Below are 20,161 nucleotides of genomic sequence, written 5' to 3' on the forward strand. Positions count from 1 at the left end.
CAGACAGACAGACCTCTTATACAACAACCAATCGCATTCTAACCTACGATCAGCTTTAACAGCAGGTGAAAGTAGGCCAATCTCATTTCAGTTAGGTAATACGTGATGAGATACCCGTTTTGTTAGGCTGCTTTTAAAAACACAACAGACGAATTTTCTTTGTCTTGGTGAAGGTCGTAACTGGTCTAAAAATAGCCCTGATAATCTATTCCAGACTCCTGGAGTGAATAGCAAGTTGATTATCTTTGTTTGTGACCCATTGTGGGCGAGCTCGACAATGTGGTTGTGAATTAAATTTCTTGGCCACTATAAAATATAGTGGTCGATTTCGCGCGGTCAAAACTGTCAATGAAGAAGAAAAGAAAACCTTAGTATCGCGGTTTTCTTTTCTTCTTCTTGCTACTGAACTGAAAAAGCTGTCATGGCGGTCAGAGAGAGTGGCTCACATAAGAAATGGAAAAGAGAAAAACCTCTGTAACCAGGTTACTATACTCCACTTTTGTGAAGCACAAACGTCTAGACAAAAAGCCCACCCACTAAACGAATCAAAAGAAGTTTGGTTGATAGATAGACTTCATCATAACTTATCGTTTTTAACGGGAATATTCGAGTGTGGATTGGCCAGACTACAGTCAACATGTCCAGTGCGCGAGTAAACTTCCATTTCAATGTGCGTGTCCCACAAAAAGATCAGTCAACAATTCAACTGTTCATTCGTCACCAACGGCTTTATCTTTTTTAATTTAAAAAGATATCAAATCCATCTGTCTTATATAAACCTGTTCACAGGCTCTTCGAGTGGCAACTTTCTTTCTTTCCCCGGGAAGAGCCTGCTCGCAGGCTGTATGTCCTGCTCTATGTCCAAGTACAATTTGTAATTCCAGATTAAGCCCACCTAATTCGTACATTTGAAAATGGATTTCGTCATCAATAAATAAATGAAATTTTTTCTAGCTTGCATAAACATAGTGTGTCTGGGAAGTGGGATGGGGGTGGGGGTGGGCGGGGGGATTTCAGCCGTTTCCACAGGCTTATGAAGAGGCGGACCGCATTAGGTCACAATAAGTTTTGATTCAAAGCAAACCAACTTTACCGTTATTTTAGGTCATAGCCGAGGTAAAAGTGTTAGTCCTATAAAAAGAAATTAGTTGTTGATGACAAAAAAATAATAATACAGATCGCGAGTCGACGTCTGGATTATCTCTAAGGCCAAATAATAGGGCAGCATTTTGTAGCAACTTAGCGCACCGCAATGCTGCATTGTAATTTTAAAAGTGTTTTTAAGTATATAACCAGTTGCAGCAACACGTTACATGAAGTACATACAGTTCAACACTTTTAAATTGCGATGTAACAAGCTGGTGCGACATAGTTCCGACACGAGTAGCAAAAATGCTTCCCCGTATATCTCGGCCTTTCCTGCTTTGAATACCAAGCCCTAAGCAAAGGGAGGCATTATGAGAGTAAAGTGACTTCTTTGCTAAAGAACGCAACGCGAAGAGGGTCACTGAGGCAATCCCGTCGGACAAAATCGGACGTAACTTCACAAACGTACAAAGTTGCTGTGAGATCGCAGTATCTGAAGTCTCTTTCAGAGCCGATATTTGACGGGAGAGATTTGTCTCATATGCTGATTCATTGCCTTTCGCATAAGCATATCCTCGTCATGTTAACTTGCTCATGAGGTCCGTAACAAGCTGCACCAAAATCCCGGCATATTCTGACTCATCGTGAACATCTGGAGCATTCGCGTCCTTGAGCCACTCCAGTTTGAGTTTATTTAAACTGTCCTGCACGTGAGGTTTTTTAAATTCAGTCTTACAGCCAGCTACCATCACGTGCAATGCTTCTAATACTTTCTCTCTCGTGTCATTCTCAGTGGTGTGCAGGAGAGCGGGTAAGAGTTGGCACCAGCCCTTTTCGACCATGGTTTTCAACAGAGGGACCCTGTAAATAGAAATACAGTTGGTTAAGGTGTAAGGTGTTTATACAGGGTGGAAGAGATTTTTTCCTTGGTTGCAAGGGAAGAAAGAAAAGCGTCTAGCAACCTGCATGGATTTTGCTTATTTCATGAGAACTGAAAATTTCGATACTTTCAACATGCACAGAGGCTGTGCACATCTGCCCTACTTCTAATCTATAGAATGGTGGCTACGAGCCAAATTTGTAAGAAGTATTACAATTGGCCGTCCAAGCGATTCCTACCTACCCTTTACTACCAATATTTGAGTTGATATATTGCTACAAGGTAGTATTTTTTTTTCAAATTAACTACGTATCAAAAGTGAAACCAAGCAAATTTAACCACGAGGCCTCACAGCACCGTTGCCACGCACTCACGTAGCTGCTAAGCCACGTTGAGCACGTAGGCATGTTCCACTGAAGTCCAACAAAGCCGTGCGCGTTGCCAGGTTGTCTCTATGTTAACCGCATAGCCGCGCATCTTTGCCATGAAGTCATAGCCGCCTAGCTAGCCCCGTACGTAAACCGCATGGCCGCGTGGCCACGCCGCATTGCTACGTACGTTATTACATGGTCACGTGACCGCGCCCTATTACCACGTACGTTTGGCCGCAACATGGCCGCGCCGTAACATGTCCACATAGCCACGTCGTTGCGCACTCTCCTAGCCGCGTAGCCACGTAGCCGCAAGCTATTGGTTTACTATTTATACGTCTTTGACATTTTTCTTTCCTTGTAAACTATATTTCGAGGTTCTCTTCGGGTTAAATTTGAGGACAATTTTAAACATCGCAGCTCTGCGTGACTCAATTTGGAGCACCGCAAGGGCACTGCGAGGCATAACAATTGAATAGTTATTCCCCTTCAGTAAGTTCTTCGCCTTAGAGTAGAATTTACTGTACCTTCCAGAGATATCTCCAGACACATCCTCTCCCTGTTTTTTCAGCAGGGTTGTAACATGTTCAATTTGTTCTGTCAGCAAATCTGTCATAAGTGTGATTGCTTTGACAACTAGTGGGCCACTCCCACCTTCTTCAAAGAGCTTCACAAACATTTCAAGCCCATTAAGTTTGAGAAATTCTCGCTGTCCATTCAGAAAGAGCCTGATAAGGGAAGACAGTCCATACATTGCTTTCCTCCTCACTGCCATGGACTCATGTTGCGACAGCAGCCGAAGAAGTAATGGTAATGCTCCTTGCTTTAGTGCTGCCTGTTGGACTTCTGGATTGCTATTTTAGGCAAGAGCAAGAGAAAGAAAATTGATAATAAATAAACAAAACCAAAAAAACTTTACGTGCTTGACACAGAAATGACAATCTACTAAAAATTAATAAGAAGTAGCACTACAAAAGAAATGGCTACATTTCACACTTTTTTTGTACTAATACAACACTGAGAGGGTAAGTCTTTCTTCAAACCCAACATCATGGCATGCAATTGACTGAGGCAACTACGACCAATTCTACTCTCCCCAAATGGGATGCTACTGTGGTAACCACAGGGTTAGTATTCTGTCCAGCATCTGGGTGGACAGAGGTTCTGTGAGAGTAAAGCGTCTTGTCAAAAAACCTAATGCAATAACCCTGGCCAGAGCTTGAACCCAGATTGCACATTCTACAGTCCTGCACAATAACTATTAAGTCACCATGTACTGAAACTCAATGTACCAATGACAAACAAACATATATCAGGATGAACTATTGGCATCTTCTTAGGAACTGCAACCTTGATTAACACTTGATCACAACAAATTACAGGTGAATCTCCATTAATGGCCACCTCCCTACAATGGCCACCTCTCTGTAATGACCCATTTTATCTGTCCCCAAGGTGGCCCTTGTAGATAGGTTCAACTGTATTAAAATCACCTCTGTACTGCTGATCCCAGCACATAACATGCCCTTATTCTGAGGCCTTCCTCTGAGGAGTTCATAAGCTTTATCACCAGTGACAATCCACCAATGGTGTCCAAATCTCGTGCATTATCTATCTGATGCACATAGTACTCGAGCTCATCTAAAGCATGCTCCTTCTCGGTTAGAGTGGAACCTGAGCTATTTAGGGTATCCACATGTTTCATGAGTATTTCAATATCCTTTTTGAGGAAAAGATCTACTCCTTCTAACTCCTTTCGGATTTCGTCTATAGATCTATACTTTTTACCTGGAAAAATGGACAGATATTAGATGTGGCTGGTACCATTTGTTACCACAAGTTATTTGTTAATTGTATCAGTCAATAACAACATTCATAATTTTAATAAGCACTCAAATTGGATCTTCCTTGCTGTTTTCCAGCTGTTATAAAATTGATGACATATACCACTCACTGAACAAAGGTTCTCACAGTCTTACCTGGACCTTGATATTAATTTTTGTTGTCAATAAGATTTATTAACAACTGCACTTTGTGTTGTGCAATTTAGAGGGAAATCTTTTTTTGTAATTTCAAATCCATCATATACTGACTACACACTTTGACAATTTTGAAATCACTCATCCATTCGCAACTGTACAGTGCCATACTCGGAAATGTACTTCACCAAGTCCAATAACAGCAATTATATATATTACTTTTAGCTATTACATTGCTTATGGAACAGTTTTCAATTGAGTATCAAAAGTAATCAGGCAATTACTATGGTTTTGGTGTTAATATTTTTAAAAACACATCAACGCTTTTCAGTTTTCGGAACATGTTTCGATGTTTCAAACATCATCATCAGCCATAATGAATATATAAGGTTTACAGAAAGATCGTTATTATATATGTAACAGCCTATACAATGAGCCTTTATAAATTTAAATTAACGTAAAATGCAAACTTATTTAAACTAACCAATAAAAATTTGAAAAGAAAAAATATTGAAATATTGACATTTAAAAGTGTAACAATAAATCAACAAGTTGAGCATGTCAATTTATCGTTACACTTTTAAATGTATCTATTTCAGCTTAGTGGTTTTTCACTATTGCTCTTTTCAAAGTTTTATTGGTTAGTTTAAATAAGTTTGCATTTTACGTTAATTTAAATTTATAAAGGCTCATTGTATAGGCTGTTACATATATAATAACGATCTTTCTGTAAACCTTATATATTCATAATGGCTGATGATGATGTTTGAAACATCGAAACATGTTCCGAAAACTGAAAAGCGTTGTTGTGTTTTTAAAAATATTTACAATACTTGTGCTATCAAGACCCTTTGGTTTTGGTGTTGGTTTTAAGTACAGTTTGAGATTTGCTGAGTAGTGTAATAATATTGGTAAGTACATGTAACTGGTTTGGTTTTGGCTTCACAACACTCAGTTCAAAACTGTTCTAGATATTCTACTAACTTCATACACAACACAATGACCAGTGCTGTCATTGATCAAATGGTTCTAAAGCATAGAGATAGCTTAGTATATAGTAATATAAAATTTTTTTTTTTGTTAACAATATGCAATGACACCTTATGTTACCCTATATTTCCAAAAGGTATTGATATATACATCGCCTGGCAATATTATTCACTTGTCAAAACAACAGGTCAGAAGATTAAGGATAATCTCATGATAAGAGATCTTGTCTCAGTAACTAAAACCAAACTATAGAGAAATAACTAGCAAAATAAAATGCCAAAAAAAGTACGCTAAGAACATTTATAGGTACATGTAGTTTCTATCGACTTTACTTGTATGTACATGTAGGATGTGTAGGACTGGTACCTAGTGCCAAGTGATGGTTACCAAGCTAGGCGCGGTAGCCCAGGAGTAAAAAAAGCCACGATTATCCGTTTCGTATCCAGTTTTAATAAAGTGCCTTCGTAGTTTTAGCCTTCGTCCGTTGTTTATTACAGATGTACTCACTTGGATCCAACTGGCTCTGGGTTTGTTCAGAATTCTCTCCATCAGGACTTTCATCTTGAAATTTATCCCTAAAATCCTTCAATGCTTCTTTAAGATGCTGCTTAGATATAAAATTTTTGTCAATATTAATAAACTTTTGCTTAGAGTCTTTGTCAATCTTGTATTTACTTCCATCATCTCCATCCATAAGCTTGGCTTCTTTTTTGCCGGTCTGTAAGTTCATGCGCACATGAAGTCCAGCTGGAATCCCCTGACCTGGTCGGATTGCTTGCCAATCAGATGTCGGTTGAAATACCTCTAAGTCTTCTTCATCTATTTGTTCAGCATTTGCAGTCACTTTCACATCATTGTCCTTGACATCATCATTGGTTTCTACCAGAACAAGTCCTTCTTGTTGATTTCCTAAACCTGAAGACAAGAAAAAACTTCTTACCATATACAATTTAATTGCATGAAAACTGCTGAACTCATACAGTAAAATTCTGACTGCAAGGACTCCTGTTTACAGGTCCCCCACTAATACTAAGGACCATCTACATGCAAAGAAAAAAAAAACTATTCCAGTAACCAGCCCCCCAGATATAAGCATTCCTCCTATTTTCTTGCTTCATCACTGTCATTGCTCTCAAAGAACAAGTAGAGAGTGGGTATGAGACAATAAGAACAATTTCGTACCCGAGCCTCCTTGTAAAGGTAAATACTGGTGGTTTTCAAATAAAGCCCTTTGATGTTAAATAAAATTAAAGCCTGTTTAAGAGATGCTTTGAATGGCAGATTTTAATATAAGCTGTTCTACACCTAAAACACAAAACAGTTTCGTTATGGTATTTGATAAGGCAGAAGAAAATATATATATACATTGTAAGCTCTCTTAACAGACACTCTCATAAGCGGACAGCTCTAGTGTATGACCGCCTTCACAAAATCCTGTTTGAACTCCCACACAAACTCTATATTTATTTGTTTCCGTAAGCGGCCGTGGACACTTTGAGGGGTTCTGATGTAGACTTTTCCTTGGTTCTTAATTGCTCCTGTGAGCAGACACTCAAAAAAGAAATCCCATTAGCCTTGGATTCTTATTTTAATCAATCAACTAGTATTGCAGTTAGAATCTGTATATCGCATAGTACAGCGGTTATCTGTATACAGTTATTGCGATTCTCAAAAACCAAACAAGATCATTTGAAATGGTGGTATTTTTTGCATTATCAATGCTTATTGTTAGCTGAGCAAGCTCCCGTAACCTGCCATACACACCTTCCAACTCTAGTGGCTGCTTACGAGAACCATTCTCATAAGCGGCCAGCTCCAGTTACGGACACCTTTTTCACATCCCGAAGGTGTCCACTTATGAGAACTTCCAGTGTATTTGCTCCCACACCTGACAATCCTATCAATAGGAACCTTGAGATCAAGTAAGGAGTGTAAGGATGGCATACACTGTCTGTACTCTTTCCAACATTTCACACACAAATGTATGAAATGACCTGGAATGTGATTATCCACTTTCCAGGGAACTTAGAGTTCTCGAGCTTCATCAGGAAAACAGAAATGTCCACCTTTCTTTTGTTCACAGCGTTTAATCAAATAGCTTACTAGTCAATCTTGTACAGAAATAAGTCAACATCTCGGTCACATTAGATCAGAGATTTCCCCAAGCTAAACTAAGAAGTAAAAAGGTAAAAGGTAAAGTCTGCATACGAGCCAAGTGGCCCATCAGGCCGGAGCTTATCCCGGTTTCTGTAGCATGAAGCGACTAGGAGTATTTCTACTCCCCCCTGGATGGGATGCTAGTCCATCGCAGGGTTATCCCCAGCATTAAGTTCGCCGGTACCCATTTATACACCTGGGTGGAGAGGGGCACTGTGAGAGTAAAGTGTCTTGCCCAAGAACAAAACGCAATGTCCCCGGCCAGGGCTCGAACCCGGATCGCTCGATCCGGAGATGAGCGCACTAACCATGAGGCCACCTCTGAAAATTAACTTGTGTATATTTATCCTTGCCCTTAATTATAAAGTGCCCTTGTTTAATAACTGAGAAACTCTGAAGTCACTTTCTTAAATCGTAATATAGATCTCCTTACATCGTGGAACGAGAACGTTCTTTTCATGGCCTATCGCATGAAGCCCTTCATGACTAAACTTACCCGATGCCGCCAACACTAGGAACACCAAATACTGAAACATTTCAATTCTTCAGACTTTTTGTCTTTTTTAAAGTGTCTGGATTAAAAATGGATACGGGAATACACTTTTTACCGAGAAAACTCGCTTTGTATTTTGTCATTTTGTACACGAAAACTCCTCAGCTGAAAGCCACGTATATGAATAACCGCTGACCGGACGTGAATGATGAAATTCACGCAGCGTGCCAAAGACTTGGAATCATGTTATTGGCGGATTTTACAGTGACAGATAAAATGCCAGCATTGCAAGTTTGCAACAATGAAAAGAAGTAATATTCTTATTTCAGCCATACACGTTGTCTTTCCTTCAACATTCATATAAATCTCTGCATACTTCTTAGCATTATTTATCTTATAATTTATTTATATTGTTGAGAAAATAACCCTTAAAAATATCGACCAAGAAAGAACTGATCAGAACGCTTGGATCTACCTCAAGACTACTTTTTGCCATATAATTAACATGCATAAATAGTTTTAACTTACGAAATTGTGTCTCCAGAGTGGTGCATTATTGGCGCATTTAGACAATTCCGTCCCCATAATGCCAACTCTTCTGCACAGAATAACTCCAAAATCCTTGGAAATGATTATATGGATCTAGCTGTTCGTTTGACTTTTGACACTTTTGTTAAATGTCAAGATACCCACATTACTTTGACCTACTTTCCCTCATCTTGTTCCCAGAGACGACGTGACAGAACAGGACAGCTTAGAGTTGACTATTTGTTAACCAGTTCATTATAATTATGTCTTTTTCAAGAGAAAATTCATTTTCTCTTGGTTTTTTCAATAACCGTGATTCGATGTTGACTAAACGTTATTGACAAGTCTACAAGTAAAGTATAAGTTAAATGCATGTATAAATGCATGTACATGAATAAATAATAATGAAAATGAATCAAGAACTGTGACTTCCTTCCTCACTTCCTGTTACGTGCTACGTCATGAGACGTCATCATCAAGTTTTTACTCCGCTGACCACTGCTACTGTAGTAGCAGCTCAAAAACAACAAGCAACGGAAACAGAAAGAACTGCACCCCACATCCCTACCCAATCGATTTTTCTGGATTTTATTGCCGTGGGATGGCAGATCTATAACTTACTGTATTAAACAGCATGACCTGAACGAAGTTTCAAATTTTTCAGTCGAAGGAACAGCGAACATTTTGCTCCAGATATGGTTTCGTACGTGGCGTCGCGAGTTATCATGTAAGTATTGGCACGTTTTTCGACCTTCTCTTCTTTCAAATAAATGACATTTCGTTTTATTCCTTTCACACAGGCTCGTGTTTGGGACTCTTTATCCAGCGTATTCTTCATACAAAGCTATAAAGACGAAGAATGTCAGAGAATATGTAAGAAATATCGATTTTGTTTCATGTTTTGCACACACATCGCCATATTTAATTTTACTCTATGCTAGCTCCTCACACTGCTCACACGATCTCGGTGGTTTTGTTAGAAAGTGCTGCGAAAACAAGATTATGTTTTTATCTGAGTCTTAACTAGGTTAGTTGAAGATTAGGTTGCAGCTTCTAATTATCGAAGTGTTACTTATAATCGAGGATAATAACAGCTTATCAAACATGAAAGCTAGTAGTTGGTGCTGTTGCTCTTCATTTTCACGGTTCTCGAATCGGCAAATTAGTTCACCTTCGACGCAGTTAATATTTTGATTTTAATACAAGATATAATTATCGTCAGCCTAGACCTTTTCGTTTGCTGTTGTTTTGGCGAAAAGAACGTATTCGTTTATGATGCAAATATAAATAATTGCAAGCAGATTTAAGCTTGGTCGATACAGTCACTGAAATTTTCAGATTTTACACAAGTTTAAGCCTATATGTAGGCTTACTTGCAAGCTAAAGGGAACGTTTTTTTGAGTTTATCCACATTTTAGCGTACCCTGAAAAGTGGATTTCATTCTCTGGTTATGATGAGGCGACATGAATATTTTCTGCCAAGGCTTACGTGATATATTTGCAGACCTGTCTTTTTCACTTACACGTAGTGCATTTAATTAAATTTCCTCCGTTATAGGGTTTTCTGTCCGAACGTGCAGAATATTTGCTTCAGTCTGTTCCTTTGATTTCCATAAAACAGCCAAATACTGGCTTTAAATATGATATAGACTTGATTTTCTGCCAGAAATCCAAGAGACTTGAGGTTAACTATAAAAATTAAGTACCAGCAGAAACAGGTATTTTCATTGACCAATTTCATCAGTTTCCCAAATTTTTATTTTAACACTTTTTCTTTTCTTTGTAAATAATGTTTTAAAATGATTCCGTTTGAACAGTTAAATTAAATGTGTTTCTGAAGCCATTTTCCGACTAGGTTAAATTTGGAATAGATTCCAAGCATTTCAAGATTTATATCAGGCACATTGTTTTCTTTATTTCTGCAAACTGCATGACTCAACTGGAATGATTCTTTGCTTGTGTACTTAACAAATTTGCATTTCACAACTGCTGTTCCTGTTATGTCATATCACCACTAATCCTCTGTGGTAGTGTTACTCATCGTACCACTAGAAAAAATAGGTGACTTTGTACATGGAACATTTTTTTAGAGTAAACTATATTGCTATGTTATTTTGCATTTTATCTTTGCCAAATGAGAAGGACTTTGATCTGCATAATTTGATGACAAAGAAAGTCAGCCATGTGAATACGAATAATACAGGTCTACTGAGTAAACAAATGATCAATGGCACACATTCCTAGCCTGCTCTGTCCTTGATTATGTACATACAGTTAGAGTATTGGATATGTTAAACTGTTCTTGTTTGCCATTTGGATTGGTAGCAATTGCAAGTATTGCAGCTTTTTGTTGAATAATAATCTTTTAATCTTTTATAGCTACTGCTTGGAGCAAAGCAGTGCCTTTTACAGACTCACTAGTAGTTTTCAAAATTTTTGTCCGTAAATTGCTAAAAGCATCCAAATTTGATGATGAATACTTGTGCAACAAAACATGTTTTCATGCCTAAAATAATTAATTTTTACAAAGCTTATAACTTTCTTTTAAAATATATTGAGCATTTCTGCCCTTTCAAAAACATGAACTCTAAAGTTCAGAACCTTAGAACTGCCAATAATAATATTATTGTGTTTTGCACTGCCAGCACTAACAGTACTACAAAAATCAGTGGACCTTGGGAAAAAAAGAAACAAACAAAATTCCAAACCACAAACTTCTCTTAACCTCATTACAGTATTGACAGCTTTGTTTCTGAGATTGTTGAGATTTCTGCCACTATAATTATTGGATATGGATTTCTGTAAATTATACAATTATTAGTGATGGTAATGTTGGATTTCAAGACTTGAGAGTTTGCATGTTACTGCAAAGTTTATGTTATATTTAAGACATAATTGCTGCTGTCTTTATTTTTCAGGTTAGGTGGATGATGTACTGGATAGTATTTGCTCTCTTTATCACCTTAGAACTCTTTGCTGATCTTCTACTTGCATTTTGGTAAGTCTGGCACTCCCTGGTATCCCATCCAGTAGATTTTAGTCGTAAACATTCGGAGTTTCACAGCCCTTGTTAAGAGTAAAAACTATAGATGATATTAAAATGGACAATATTTTTCACCTCAGGTTTCCCTTCTATTATGAAATAAAGATAATGTTCATGCTTTGGCTTCTGTTGCCAGCTACAAAGGTACGTGTATGTAATTTGTACAATCATATGGTTGCACTTTTAACCAATACATTTTATTTATACCATTACTATCAATAAGAATACACTGTACCTGTCTCTTGTAAAGTCATTTCTTTCCCCAGCAAGGGAGAAATCTAACTCTAATTTAAGAGAGACACATTTGCAATTTCATATTAGTTGTTACAGAATGCTGACATTGAACCTCATCCATGTCATTTTTAAAGAAAGCAATAAATTAGTGTTCTTTTGGTCGTATATCTGTACATTTTTATTGTTACACGGTGATAATTTTCCAAAAACATGGTTTAAACTGCTTAATAGGTGTTATTGACAAACTTGAATTTTTTAAGCAAATTAAATACTGAACAGAAAATATTATTAATAAGGTCATTTTCCTGAGGGCTTATTTCTTCCCAGTACTACTTAGCTGATGTAGACCTTAGCAGTTTTGTGTCAGGTGTGTACATGTAACCTTTAAGTGTCATATACTGACTTTGATTTTCTTTCAGGGCTCAAGCATTTTATATCGCAAATTTGTACATCCATGGTTATCTCGGAATGAAAAGGTAAGTTAAACAAATTTCTTTTTGTTTTATCAGTTGTTGTAATGAACACTATATCGAGGCTTCTCTAATTAAGTGAGTTAATCTTGACTCTTTCTGATTCTCCAATTTGTTGCTTAGCAATGACGTCATTAGTTTTTACACATGGACGTATATAGATAGTGTTAGGGGCATATTCCCGCCAGTAGTTCAAGTTTCAGTTATCGTGCACAGTACGTGTTTTTAAGTAAATTAAGTTTTAAGCTACCCTTGACTATTAAGAGTGCAAGCAGGAACTGATGTTTTATGTTCAATTATTGTCAATTAAATCACCATCAATCACAGCTGATCTCTGTGATCTGTGATCTCTGGCTTTATTCGATTAGTAAAGCATCTCCCACACACGCTAGTCTCATTGCGACAAGTTGTTTAGCAAGTGACAATTCAGCCTTTCAACAGTCGCCGTGAACCTGACGTTACAGTAGTTGTTTGGTTTGTATTGGTTACTATTTTTGTTTTTGTAGGACATTGACAGCTATATTGCACAGCTTAAAGAAAGTGGGTATGACACCTTTTTGAGAGTTAGTAAGAACAGCCTGTCCATTGCTGCTGACACCATGATAAAGACTGCAACCACGGTAACCTTCTCAGTCAGTTTATGGCTTTAACTAACTCTTTAGTCAAAGCTTCTCCTTTGCCATCAGTCATTTGTAGCCTCACTCGAGACTTAAGAGCTAGACAATCAGGTTCCTTGACACACACCTTGTTTTAACTTATGTTCTAACCCTGCATCTTACCATAAACTATGTGCAGGGTTGTGCAGGGTTGTAGCTAAATAGTCTCCTGACTAAGATTTTCATTGAGCTGGTCACAATTTTTCGCAAGGGACCTGGAACAAAATTTTCATCCCCAATTTTTTGCAACGCCTTGAATGCAGGGCTACCAAGCTTCACATTTGCAAGATGACATACACAGTACATGGAAAGAGAACATTACTTTACTCGTTATAGTGGCACCCATACTCAAGGTAATCAGGAATTTATTCCAAACTTTTCAGTGATTTAGACGGTTTGATATGGTTAAGATATCGAATGATTGTGCTTGCATAACCTAAAAACCGTTCATTGTCCTTTACCAAGTAATCGCCAACAGCCAGCCCTTAGCATCAACCTTGTAGTGTATCATCCCATTTCTGTACAGCTATATGACTTGTATATCAGAAAAAAGTGTAATAAGTCACAGTTTTTGAATGCTGACAGTTTGTCGCATTTCCAGTTTGTTGCGTTTCTAGTTCCACACATTTCTGGAAATACAACTTTTAGTGATGTTTGCATAATTATATGGCTTTTTGCACAATTTTAATCTAGGGGCAAACTGTTTTGGCTGAAAAGCTACGTCATTACGGCACAGATGCAACAGATAATAAACCTGCAAGACTTCACAAAGCCAGGTCATGGTACGGTGGAATGAATGCCATTGACAATGATTACTCACCAATTGATGAATCTGAAGAGTTCAATCTTATAGAGGAAAGGGAAGAAGAGGAAGAAGAGTTTGTCAATCCAGATGCAGAAAGGTGTGCAGTTTAAGGTGGCTTACTACAGTTTTGAGGTAGTAAATATGCTCAACTCCAAGCAGTGTGGAAAGGAAGTTGTGTCTAAAAGCCAGTGGTGGATTTTGTGCTTCACTTATACAATGGGCTACTGATTGAATTTTTTTTTTTTTGAGAAAATTATTTTTATAATATTCAATTACAGAAACTTGTACAATAAAAGACTTTTTGTTGGGGAGGGGGGGGGGGGGGTGGGTGCACTAGTGAGAATGACTAGCTCAGCTCAGATTAGTTACTACTCACCCAAAGGGAAAGCCAAACATTGAACTCTTTCTAGTACTGTCAGCTTCATTCCTCAGATTTGGTTAATATAATCCTTTGTCTAGATTAGTATCTAAAACTTTACTATTCATAATGGTTCCCATACAAACACAATGTTGGACATTTTTTGCCTACCCACCAAGATGGCTTCCAAAATGCGATGAAAGGTCTATTTTATTGGCACTGCAAAACATGACAATGTTTCCAAAGCTTTAAGCTTCCTAATGTCAAGTCCAATCAGTGTGACATGTACAGTGCTATATGCAAGCTGAAACTTGTAAGTCGCCCCGTCTTCCTTTGTCTTGTATGATTATGGTAATGCTTTTAATATCATTTTCTTCTTAGTGCAAAACTAAGGGACGAATTGAGAGAGAATCCTGAAGAATCTAAAAGCAGGGTCTCCAAACAATCTTCTACATCACAGGGCTCAAGCCGTTATAAATCATCTACTCTTCCGCGTTCCCATGGGGTAAGTCTGTTTTAATATGCTACATTGTAGATCCAGCTATAATGTGTACCATTCTGTGAGTATACCATTGAAGGTAATTTTTTTCAACTATTTTTTCTTACTGTTTGTTTATGATTCTGTTCTATTTTTAGAAAACCTCAACCCGTCCAAGGGTTCATGGTTCAGGCTATGACCATTTTGAGGTACACATGGTTTTGTTACTTTGTTAAGATTGACATTATTTTACTTTAAACTTTAAGAGAACCTGATGACTTTTGTACTGTAGCATAATAATGTCCTACAAAAGTTGACATAACTAGAGACTAGTAGATTATCAGTTACCTTTCCTCTATAGTTATCCAAGCCTGATGAAGATTAACTTTTATTAAATACTTTTTAAATTAGGTGGAATTAACCAAACATACATGTAATGTTTAGATACTAAACTTTTATTACTAACAATACAGATTAATTTTAATTTCTTACTAATTTAACAGTCAACGTCAGCTTCATACTATTCTGGATCCTCCACGAGAACTTATGAGGTACACAGCCATGTCTCTGCTGAGTTTTCTTGAGCCAGGCACCAGTGTGTCCAGTGTGTGCAGTGTGTGGCAATGTTTGCCATTTTCAGACGTCTTAATTGCCTTGCACTGATATTACTATGACTGTTACTAGCTAAGGACCTAATAGGACCTAAACATTAATTTGTTTGTTACTAGCATACAGTGTAGCATGTACAGGGAGGTTGGGCAAAATGATATCAAATGTATATATATATATATATATTTTCTTTTTTATTTCAGACATCTACTCTTCCAAGACAGTATGAGGTGAGAAAACATATACTCTGACTTATGCCTCTTTGCAGAACTTTCCATATATTAAACTGTATCTCAGAAACTTCTCGTTTCAAAAATTAAAAACTTTTTCTTTCTTGGGATCCTTCTAAGGTTAAAAATGATTTTACAGGTGGTTTAACTGGTTTTCTTCAGGAAACTTCTCCAGTTGCTTGAAGAAGACTAGTTAATAAGTAAAAACAATGTAACCTCAGAAGAATCCCAAGGTGAAGGAAGAGAAAACAAGTTTCAATCATCATACAAGAATCTGTTGTCTATTATGCCAAGTTTATGGAATGTTTTTGGAATCGCATTATACATCAAGCTTATTGCTATTCATGGGTACTGTTCTGTTCTAAAACATATCTATTGCTTTTATCAGTTGAACATTATTTCGTCAAAACTTTTAGAATCTCACTATTTTACTTTATTTTAGTAGACTGAATAATAACTCGTAAACCCTAAAGGAAATATACTTAAAATACACGTAAATATAAAAGACGCGTTAATTTGAATATTAAAAAGCAGTCCATTACTCAGACAGGATTGATAAATAAGTTAATTTTATCATTAAATGTCTATTCAATCACAAAGCTGATGTAAAAGACTAATAAAGTGATACTGACATCACAAAAAATATTTCAACAAACCATGCATGCAGCATTGTTAGGTAGTAAAAGTTAGAGTCTTCACAAACAGTGAAAATGACCAGTCATGTACAGAAAAGGAAAACTCTTAATATGTATAGTGATTGTGAAAAGGTAGTCTCTCTAGTATGTCAAGTTCACAGTACACTCTGATGTTGTGCTCTTGTTGAAGCTTGTCATAACTTTCTTCTGTGACTCTCTTCAGAAGCAGATCACACGCTACACACAGGCTTTAAACATCAGTGAACTGTAAAACTTCCTAGTTAAGTTTGTGAAGAGATTTGACAATAAACGTCTTGACTGTGTAGTATCTACTGTAGTACCAGCAATGTCAGCTTTGGTGAAGTATCACTGGTAAAGTGTTTAAACCAAAGATTTATGAATTCAGTGGTAAAATGCCAACTAAAGAAGAAAATTTGTCAGAGCCTCTCTGTGTTATTTCTGTAGCATCTGTGTTTATTCCAGAACTATTCAGCTTTGTCATAGGGTGTAACTTCAGGAAGCTCTTTACAATGGAGAACTTAAACTGGCATATCTCAAAAAAATTATTTTCTATTGCTAATTAGTAAATAAAGCCCTTCAGGCAGCTGGTGTGTTGGCTGATAATGTCCATGGCTGAGAGATTGTCTGAAAAATGAATATTTGGCTGAGAAGAGAAGTTTTGAGGGCAAATGTGAAATTTTGAGGACAATCTTCAGCCAAGGTCATTATCAGCTGGCACACCAGTGCAGCCAAAAAGGGGTTTATTTATTTTACAACCCTCCCATTAATTTTCATATCACAATTGATGTCTTTATTTATTTAGACGTAATTTATTTAGTCAATTAATTTTTGTTTATTTCGAGGGCCATTAGTTTATCAGTTTTAATACTGTCAAATGTTACCCTCTCCAATAAAGTCTACTACTACTACTAATGGACCATTTTACAGTTGTCTGCTCAGTGACCTGGCCTTTGTATGGCAGCGAGGCTAGAGTTGACCTTGTTTTGATACAGACCTCACTGCTTTTGTCATGTAAATGCACCTAGTTAGCATCAGAACAACTTGTTTTACACAACAAAAGCAGTGAGGTCTGTATCAAAACAAGGTCAACTCTAGCCTCGCTGCCATACAAAGGCCAGGTCACTGAGCAGACAACTGTAAAATGGTCTATTGAACTGCTCATAAACGTGGTGAAAAAGCCAGTGGTGATATGATGGCGAATGTGTGTGATTGACATAAGCAAGCAAGTACATTTGATTCGTTTAACTAACTTTTTTTCCACTGTGATTGGACGAAAACTTGACAAGCTATCATGTGAAATTAACTCTTGTAACGCCCCTCAGATCAAAAATTCAAAAACTTGATGTACTTTCCAGAACAGCATTTGCAACCAGCTATTTAATATCACTATCGCTAGACTCAACAAAGTGAGTTTGGTTTCCTTCCATGTAAAATAAGAGGAAGGAATATTTGAAACTCTTGTGCTGACTGTGTTTCTTTTCAATGGAAAGTCGGAGGACAAATGTCATCGCAGGCAGGCGTTATTGCGTGATAACTGTCCTGTGAGTTTTCACATGACATAAAGTATCCAATAAAATTGCACCAAAATTAATGGGTGGGTTATAATGAAAGATATAATCAAAGACATGAAAATATATTTTCTTAATATTTGAAACTCTATTCAACGAACTTGATAACTTGATAAAAATGTTCTTGGAATTTCAGATTTAATTTTTTCCAAGTCCAAAAAGAATTACAATAGCCATGTTGTACTGTAGCATTGATAATAAATAATGACCTGTTCTTGCTAGAATTCCATTATTTGGGGATTATCCACATAGCCAGTTCTGTAGCAAGTAGACTAAAGAAAAAGATGCAATATATGTTTGACTCCAATCCTCTCTCTATTGTTTGGATTAATAAGACATTCAAGCAATAGGTCAGTTTTACAAGGTGCATTATACAGTACAGCCTGCTTAACCTTGTAAATGAGTCCTGGGCAAGACTAACCAAACTGTGCTAACACATAACTCTTTTATTTCAGACAAGAGCACAAAGCAGAAGTCAAAGGAAGATCATCTAGATCTTTTGTTCTTCTCATCTGCTTTTTCTTATTACTTTTTATTACTTCAGCATGTCAACACTAGGGTTCAACCCAGACGAAGCCAGCGGAACAAAAAGGCGCGGTCACTTCCTGTTATTCCTAATGTCCTAAATGAGGAACAATGCTAGTTTGTGACAAGGAATTTTGCATTTTCTAAACTTTTGTCTTGTCAGTTTATTAAGTAGTATTTTTAATTATAAATAGTGTTGATTTTTTTGCAAGGCTTTTGCACAGGGGATTGTGTTGTGTTCAAAGTATCTGTCTTCTTAACTGTCATCTCAAGTGAATTCAGGATGAGATTGTGTCCCGGGAGATACTCTACAAATTCCTCTACTGGGAGGCTCCACCCCAAGGTCCAACCCCTTACCCTTTTGTATACCATTTTGGCAGAAAATGTACCCCTTTCACATACTTTCATAACTGGCCTGTATTTGTGACTAAATCACCAAGAAAGGAAGTCTTCTTGTCATATTCATGTAGTACCTGATAAATGAAATGAAATCCCTTGTACCCCTGTATATACCTTAAACCTGAAAAAGGTTTAAGGTTTGGGCAGAGCCTCCCTGTATAGGCCATTATACGGAGTACCCCAGGGATTGTTTGAAAAATTTTGCTCTTCGCCCATATAAAGAAAATGTTTTTCCCAGTGCCCTTGAAACTTCCAATTGTTATCATTCTAAACTTTTTATATATTATGGGAAAATAAGAACTGACAGGGTGAAAATAAAATTATCAACAGTTACTTCAGAAGTAAAAAAAAAACTTTTCCAGCAATTTGGTACTTACAGACCTTGGAAAAATTTGTCAGTTTAAAATCCAGTTGGTTCTTTTAATCCCGATTAAACTTTTTGTTTCCTGTGACTCCAACCCTTATCCAGTGGTTACAAATTCATAGCACAGTCAGTAATATTGTGCTATGCTGGAGAAAATATTTTAAATTTTAGTATACATGTACCTTTGAGATCTAATAGTTACCTAGGTAGGACAGTCAGTGAAATAATTACCAATCTTGTTTCCCCTGAGTGAATCACATTTCACAAAGAGATCGTTGGTAACATTTACCATACTCATGGTTTTGCTAATCAGAATGTCATGGGTGTTGAACAAAATGTGTTCTTGGTTTGATTTGAATAATGTTCAGAGCACCTCCAGTAGAAATTTACAAGACTAGTGCTTATTCAACTGACTGGACAACATTTTCAATTTTTAGTTACAAGGTGTACATGTCTCTGCTATTTTTATTTGGTTGTAAATACTGTTAGAACGAAATGTTACTCTAGACTACAGTGTCATTTGCATATAGTATTTTGTGGGTGCATTCCCACTGAGCAGTTTCTTGTTCACACTTAAGTGTTTACTGTGAAGCAAATAGCAACAAGGCAACACCTTAGATAGTAGAATTTTATATATATTCAGGGAACCAATGTAAATACTCAGTCATGTTTTTGTTGGTTTGCATAGTTTATTTGCTTTACTGAAACAGTGTACAATAAAAGAGTGAACTTGAATTCAATTCAGTTGGGCTGCTGAATTGAAATGTTGTCTTACGGGTATAGGTAGAAAGACTGGGCCATTCATGGGAGGCTTTGCTGCACATGCAGGCATACTTTTTGCCATGACTGAATCATGTTGTCTTCAATCTTTCCCACTGGCGCATCCTGATATACTGTAATTAACTTTCACCTTTCAAATCGTATTTTAAAATTCCACTTTAACACTTAAATCTGATGTTAAGTTATTATGTGTATGTAAGTTACCACATTGATGGATACTCAAAACGTCAACTTACATACTCTGATTACAAAGTTGATTGCACAAAGGCGGCAAAAGAACTGGTGACACAAGTTACACAAAACATTGCCGAGAGTGCAGTAGTGAGCTGCAAAGCATCTCAACTGGGAAATTTTTTATACAAACTTTGCTCAAATACTAATGAAGCAGAGTAAAGTTTTCTCTGTAAAGGTGTCCCCAAACCTCCATTTGCTAGCCCATGACACCCAGGAAAGGTGATAAGTGTTAACAATAAGCATTAAAATGTCATGGCTTTTACAATCA

At 37.0% G+C, this 20,161-nt stretch overlaps 2 protein-coding genes across 6 annotated transcripts; one reads left to right on the forward strand and one right to left on the reverse strand.

The window, feature by feature from the left end:
• Window positions 1-1,011: 1,011 nt before the first annotated feature.
• Window positions 1,012-8,116, reverse strand: LOC145478580 (nucleotide exchange factor SIL1-like). 2 transcript variants are annotated; one of them, XM_081456655.1, is made up of 5 exons: window positions 7,960-8,116; window positions 5,814-6,221; window positions 3,831-4,125; window positions 2,865-3,191; window positions 1,012-1,947 (listed from the first exon to the last, which is right to left on the reverse strand). In XM_081456655.1, the coding sequence occupies exons 1-5, from the start codon at window positions 7,997-7,999 to the stop codon at window positions 1,665-1,667; spliced, it is 1,353 nt and encodes a 450-aa protein (XP_081312781.1). In that variant the 5' UTR covers window positions 8,000-8,116; the 3' UTR covers window positions 1,012-1,664. The 2 variants fall into 2 exon arrangements, with proteins under 2 accessions (XP_081312781.1, XP_081312782.1); XM_081456656.1 differs by lacking the exon at window positions 7,960-8,116 and adding an exon at window positions 7,772-7,949 and having other exon boundaries at window positions 5,814-7,477.
• An 867-nt stretch (window positions 8,117-8,983) lies between these two features.
• Window positions 8,984-19,619, forward strand: LOC145478581 (receptor expression-enhancing protein 1-like). Of its 4 annotated transcripts, none has more exons than XM_081456657.1 (12): window positions 8,984-9,211; window positions 9,285-9,357; window positions 11,403-11,482; window positions 11,608-11,671; window positions 12,181-12,237; window positions 12,738-12,851; window positions 13,581-13,789; window positions 14,432-14,555; window positions 14,687-14,737; window positions 15,032-15,079; window positions 15,341-15,367; window positions 18,136-19,619. In XM_081456657.1, exons 1-12 carry the CDS (start codon window positions 9,180-9,182, stop codon window positions 18,232-18,234), a joined length of 978 nt encoding a protein of 325 aa, XP_081312783.1. In that variant the 5' UTR covers window positions 8,984-9,179; the 3' UTR covers window positions 18,235-19,619. The 4 variants fall into 4 exon arrangements, with proteins under 4 accessions (XP_081312783.1, XP_081312785.1, XP_081312784.1 ...); XM_081456659.1 differs by having other exon boundaries at window positions 8,985-9,211; window positions 18,047-18,236; XM_081456658.1 differs by lacking the exon at window positions 15,032-15,079 and having other exon boundaries at window positions 8,985-9,211.
• The last annotated feature ends 542 nt before the right edge of the window (window positions 19,620-20,161 follow it).

The sequence above is a fragment of the Orbicella franksi genome, chromosome 2 (assembly GCF_964199315.1).
Source record: "Orbicella franksi chromosome 2, jaOrbFran1.1, whole genome shotgun sequence".
NCBI classification, from domain to species: Eukaryota; Metazoa; Cnidaria; class Anthozoa; order Scleractinia; family Merulinidae; genus Orbicella; species Orbicella franksi.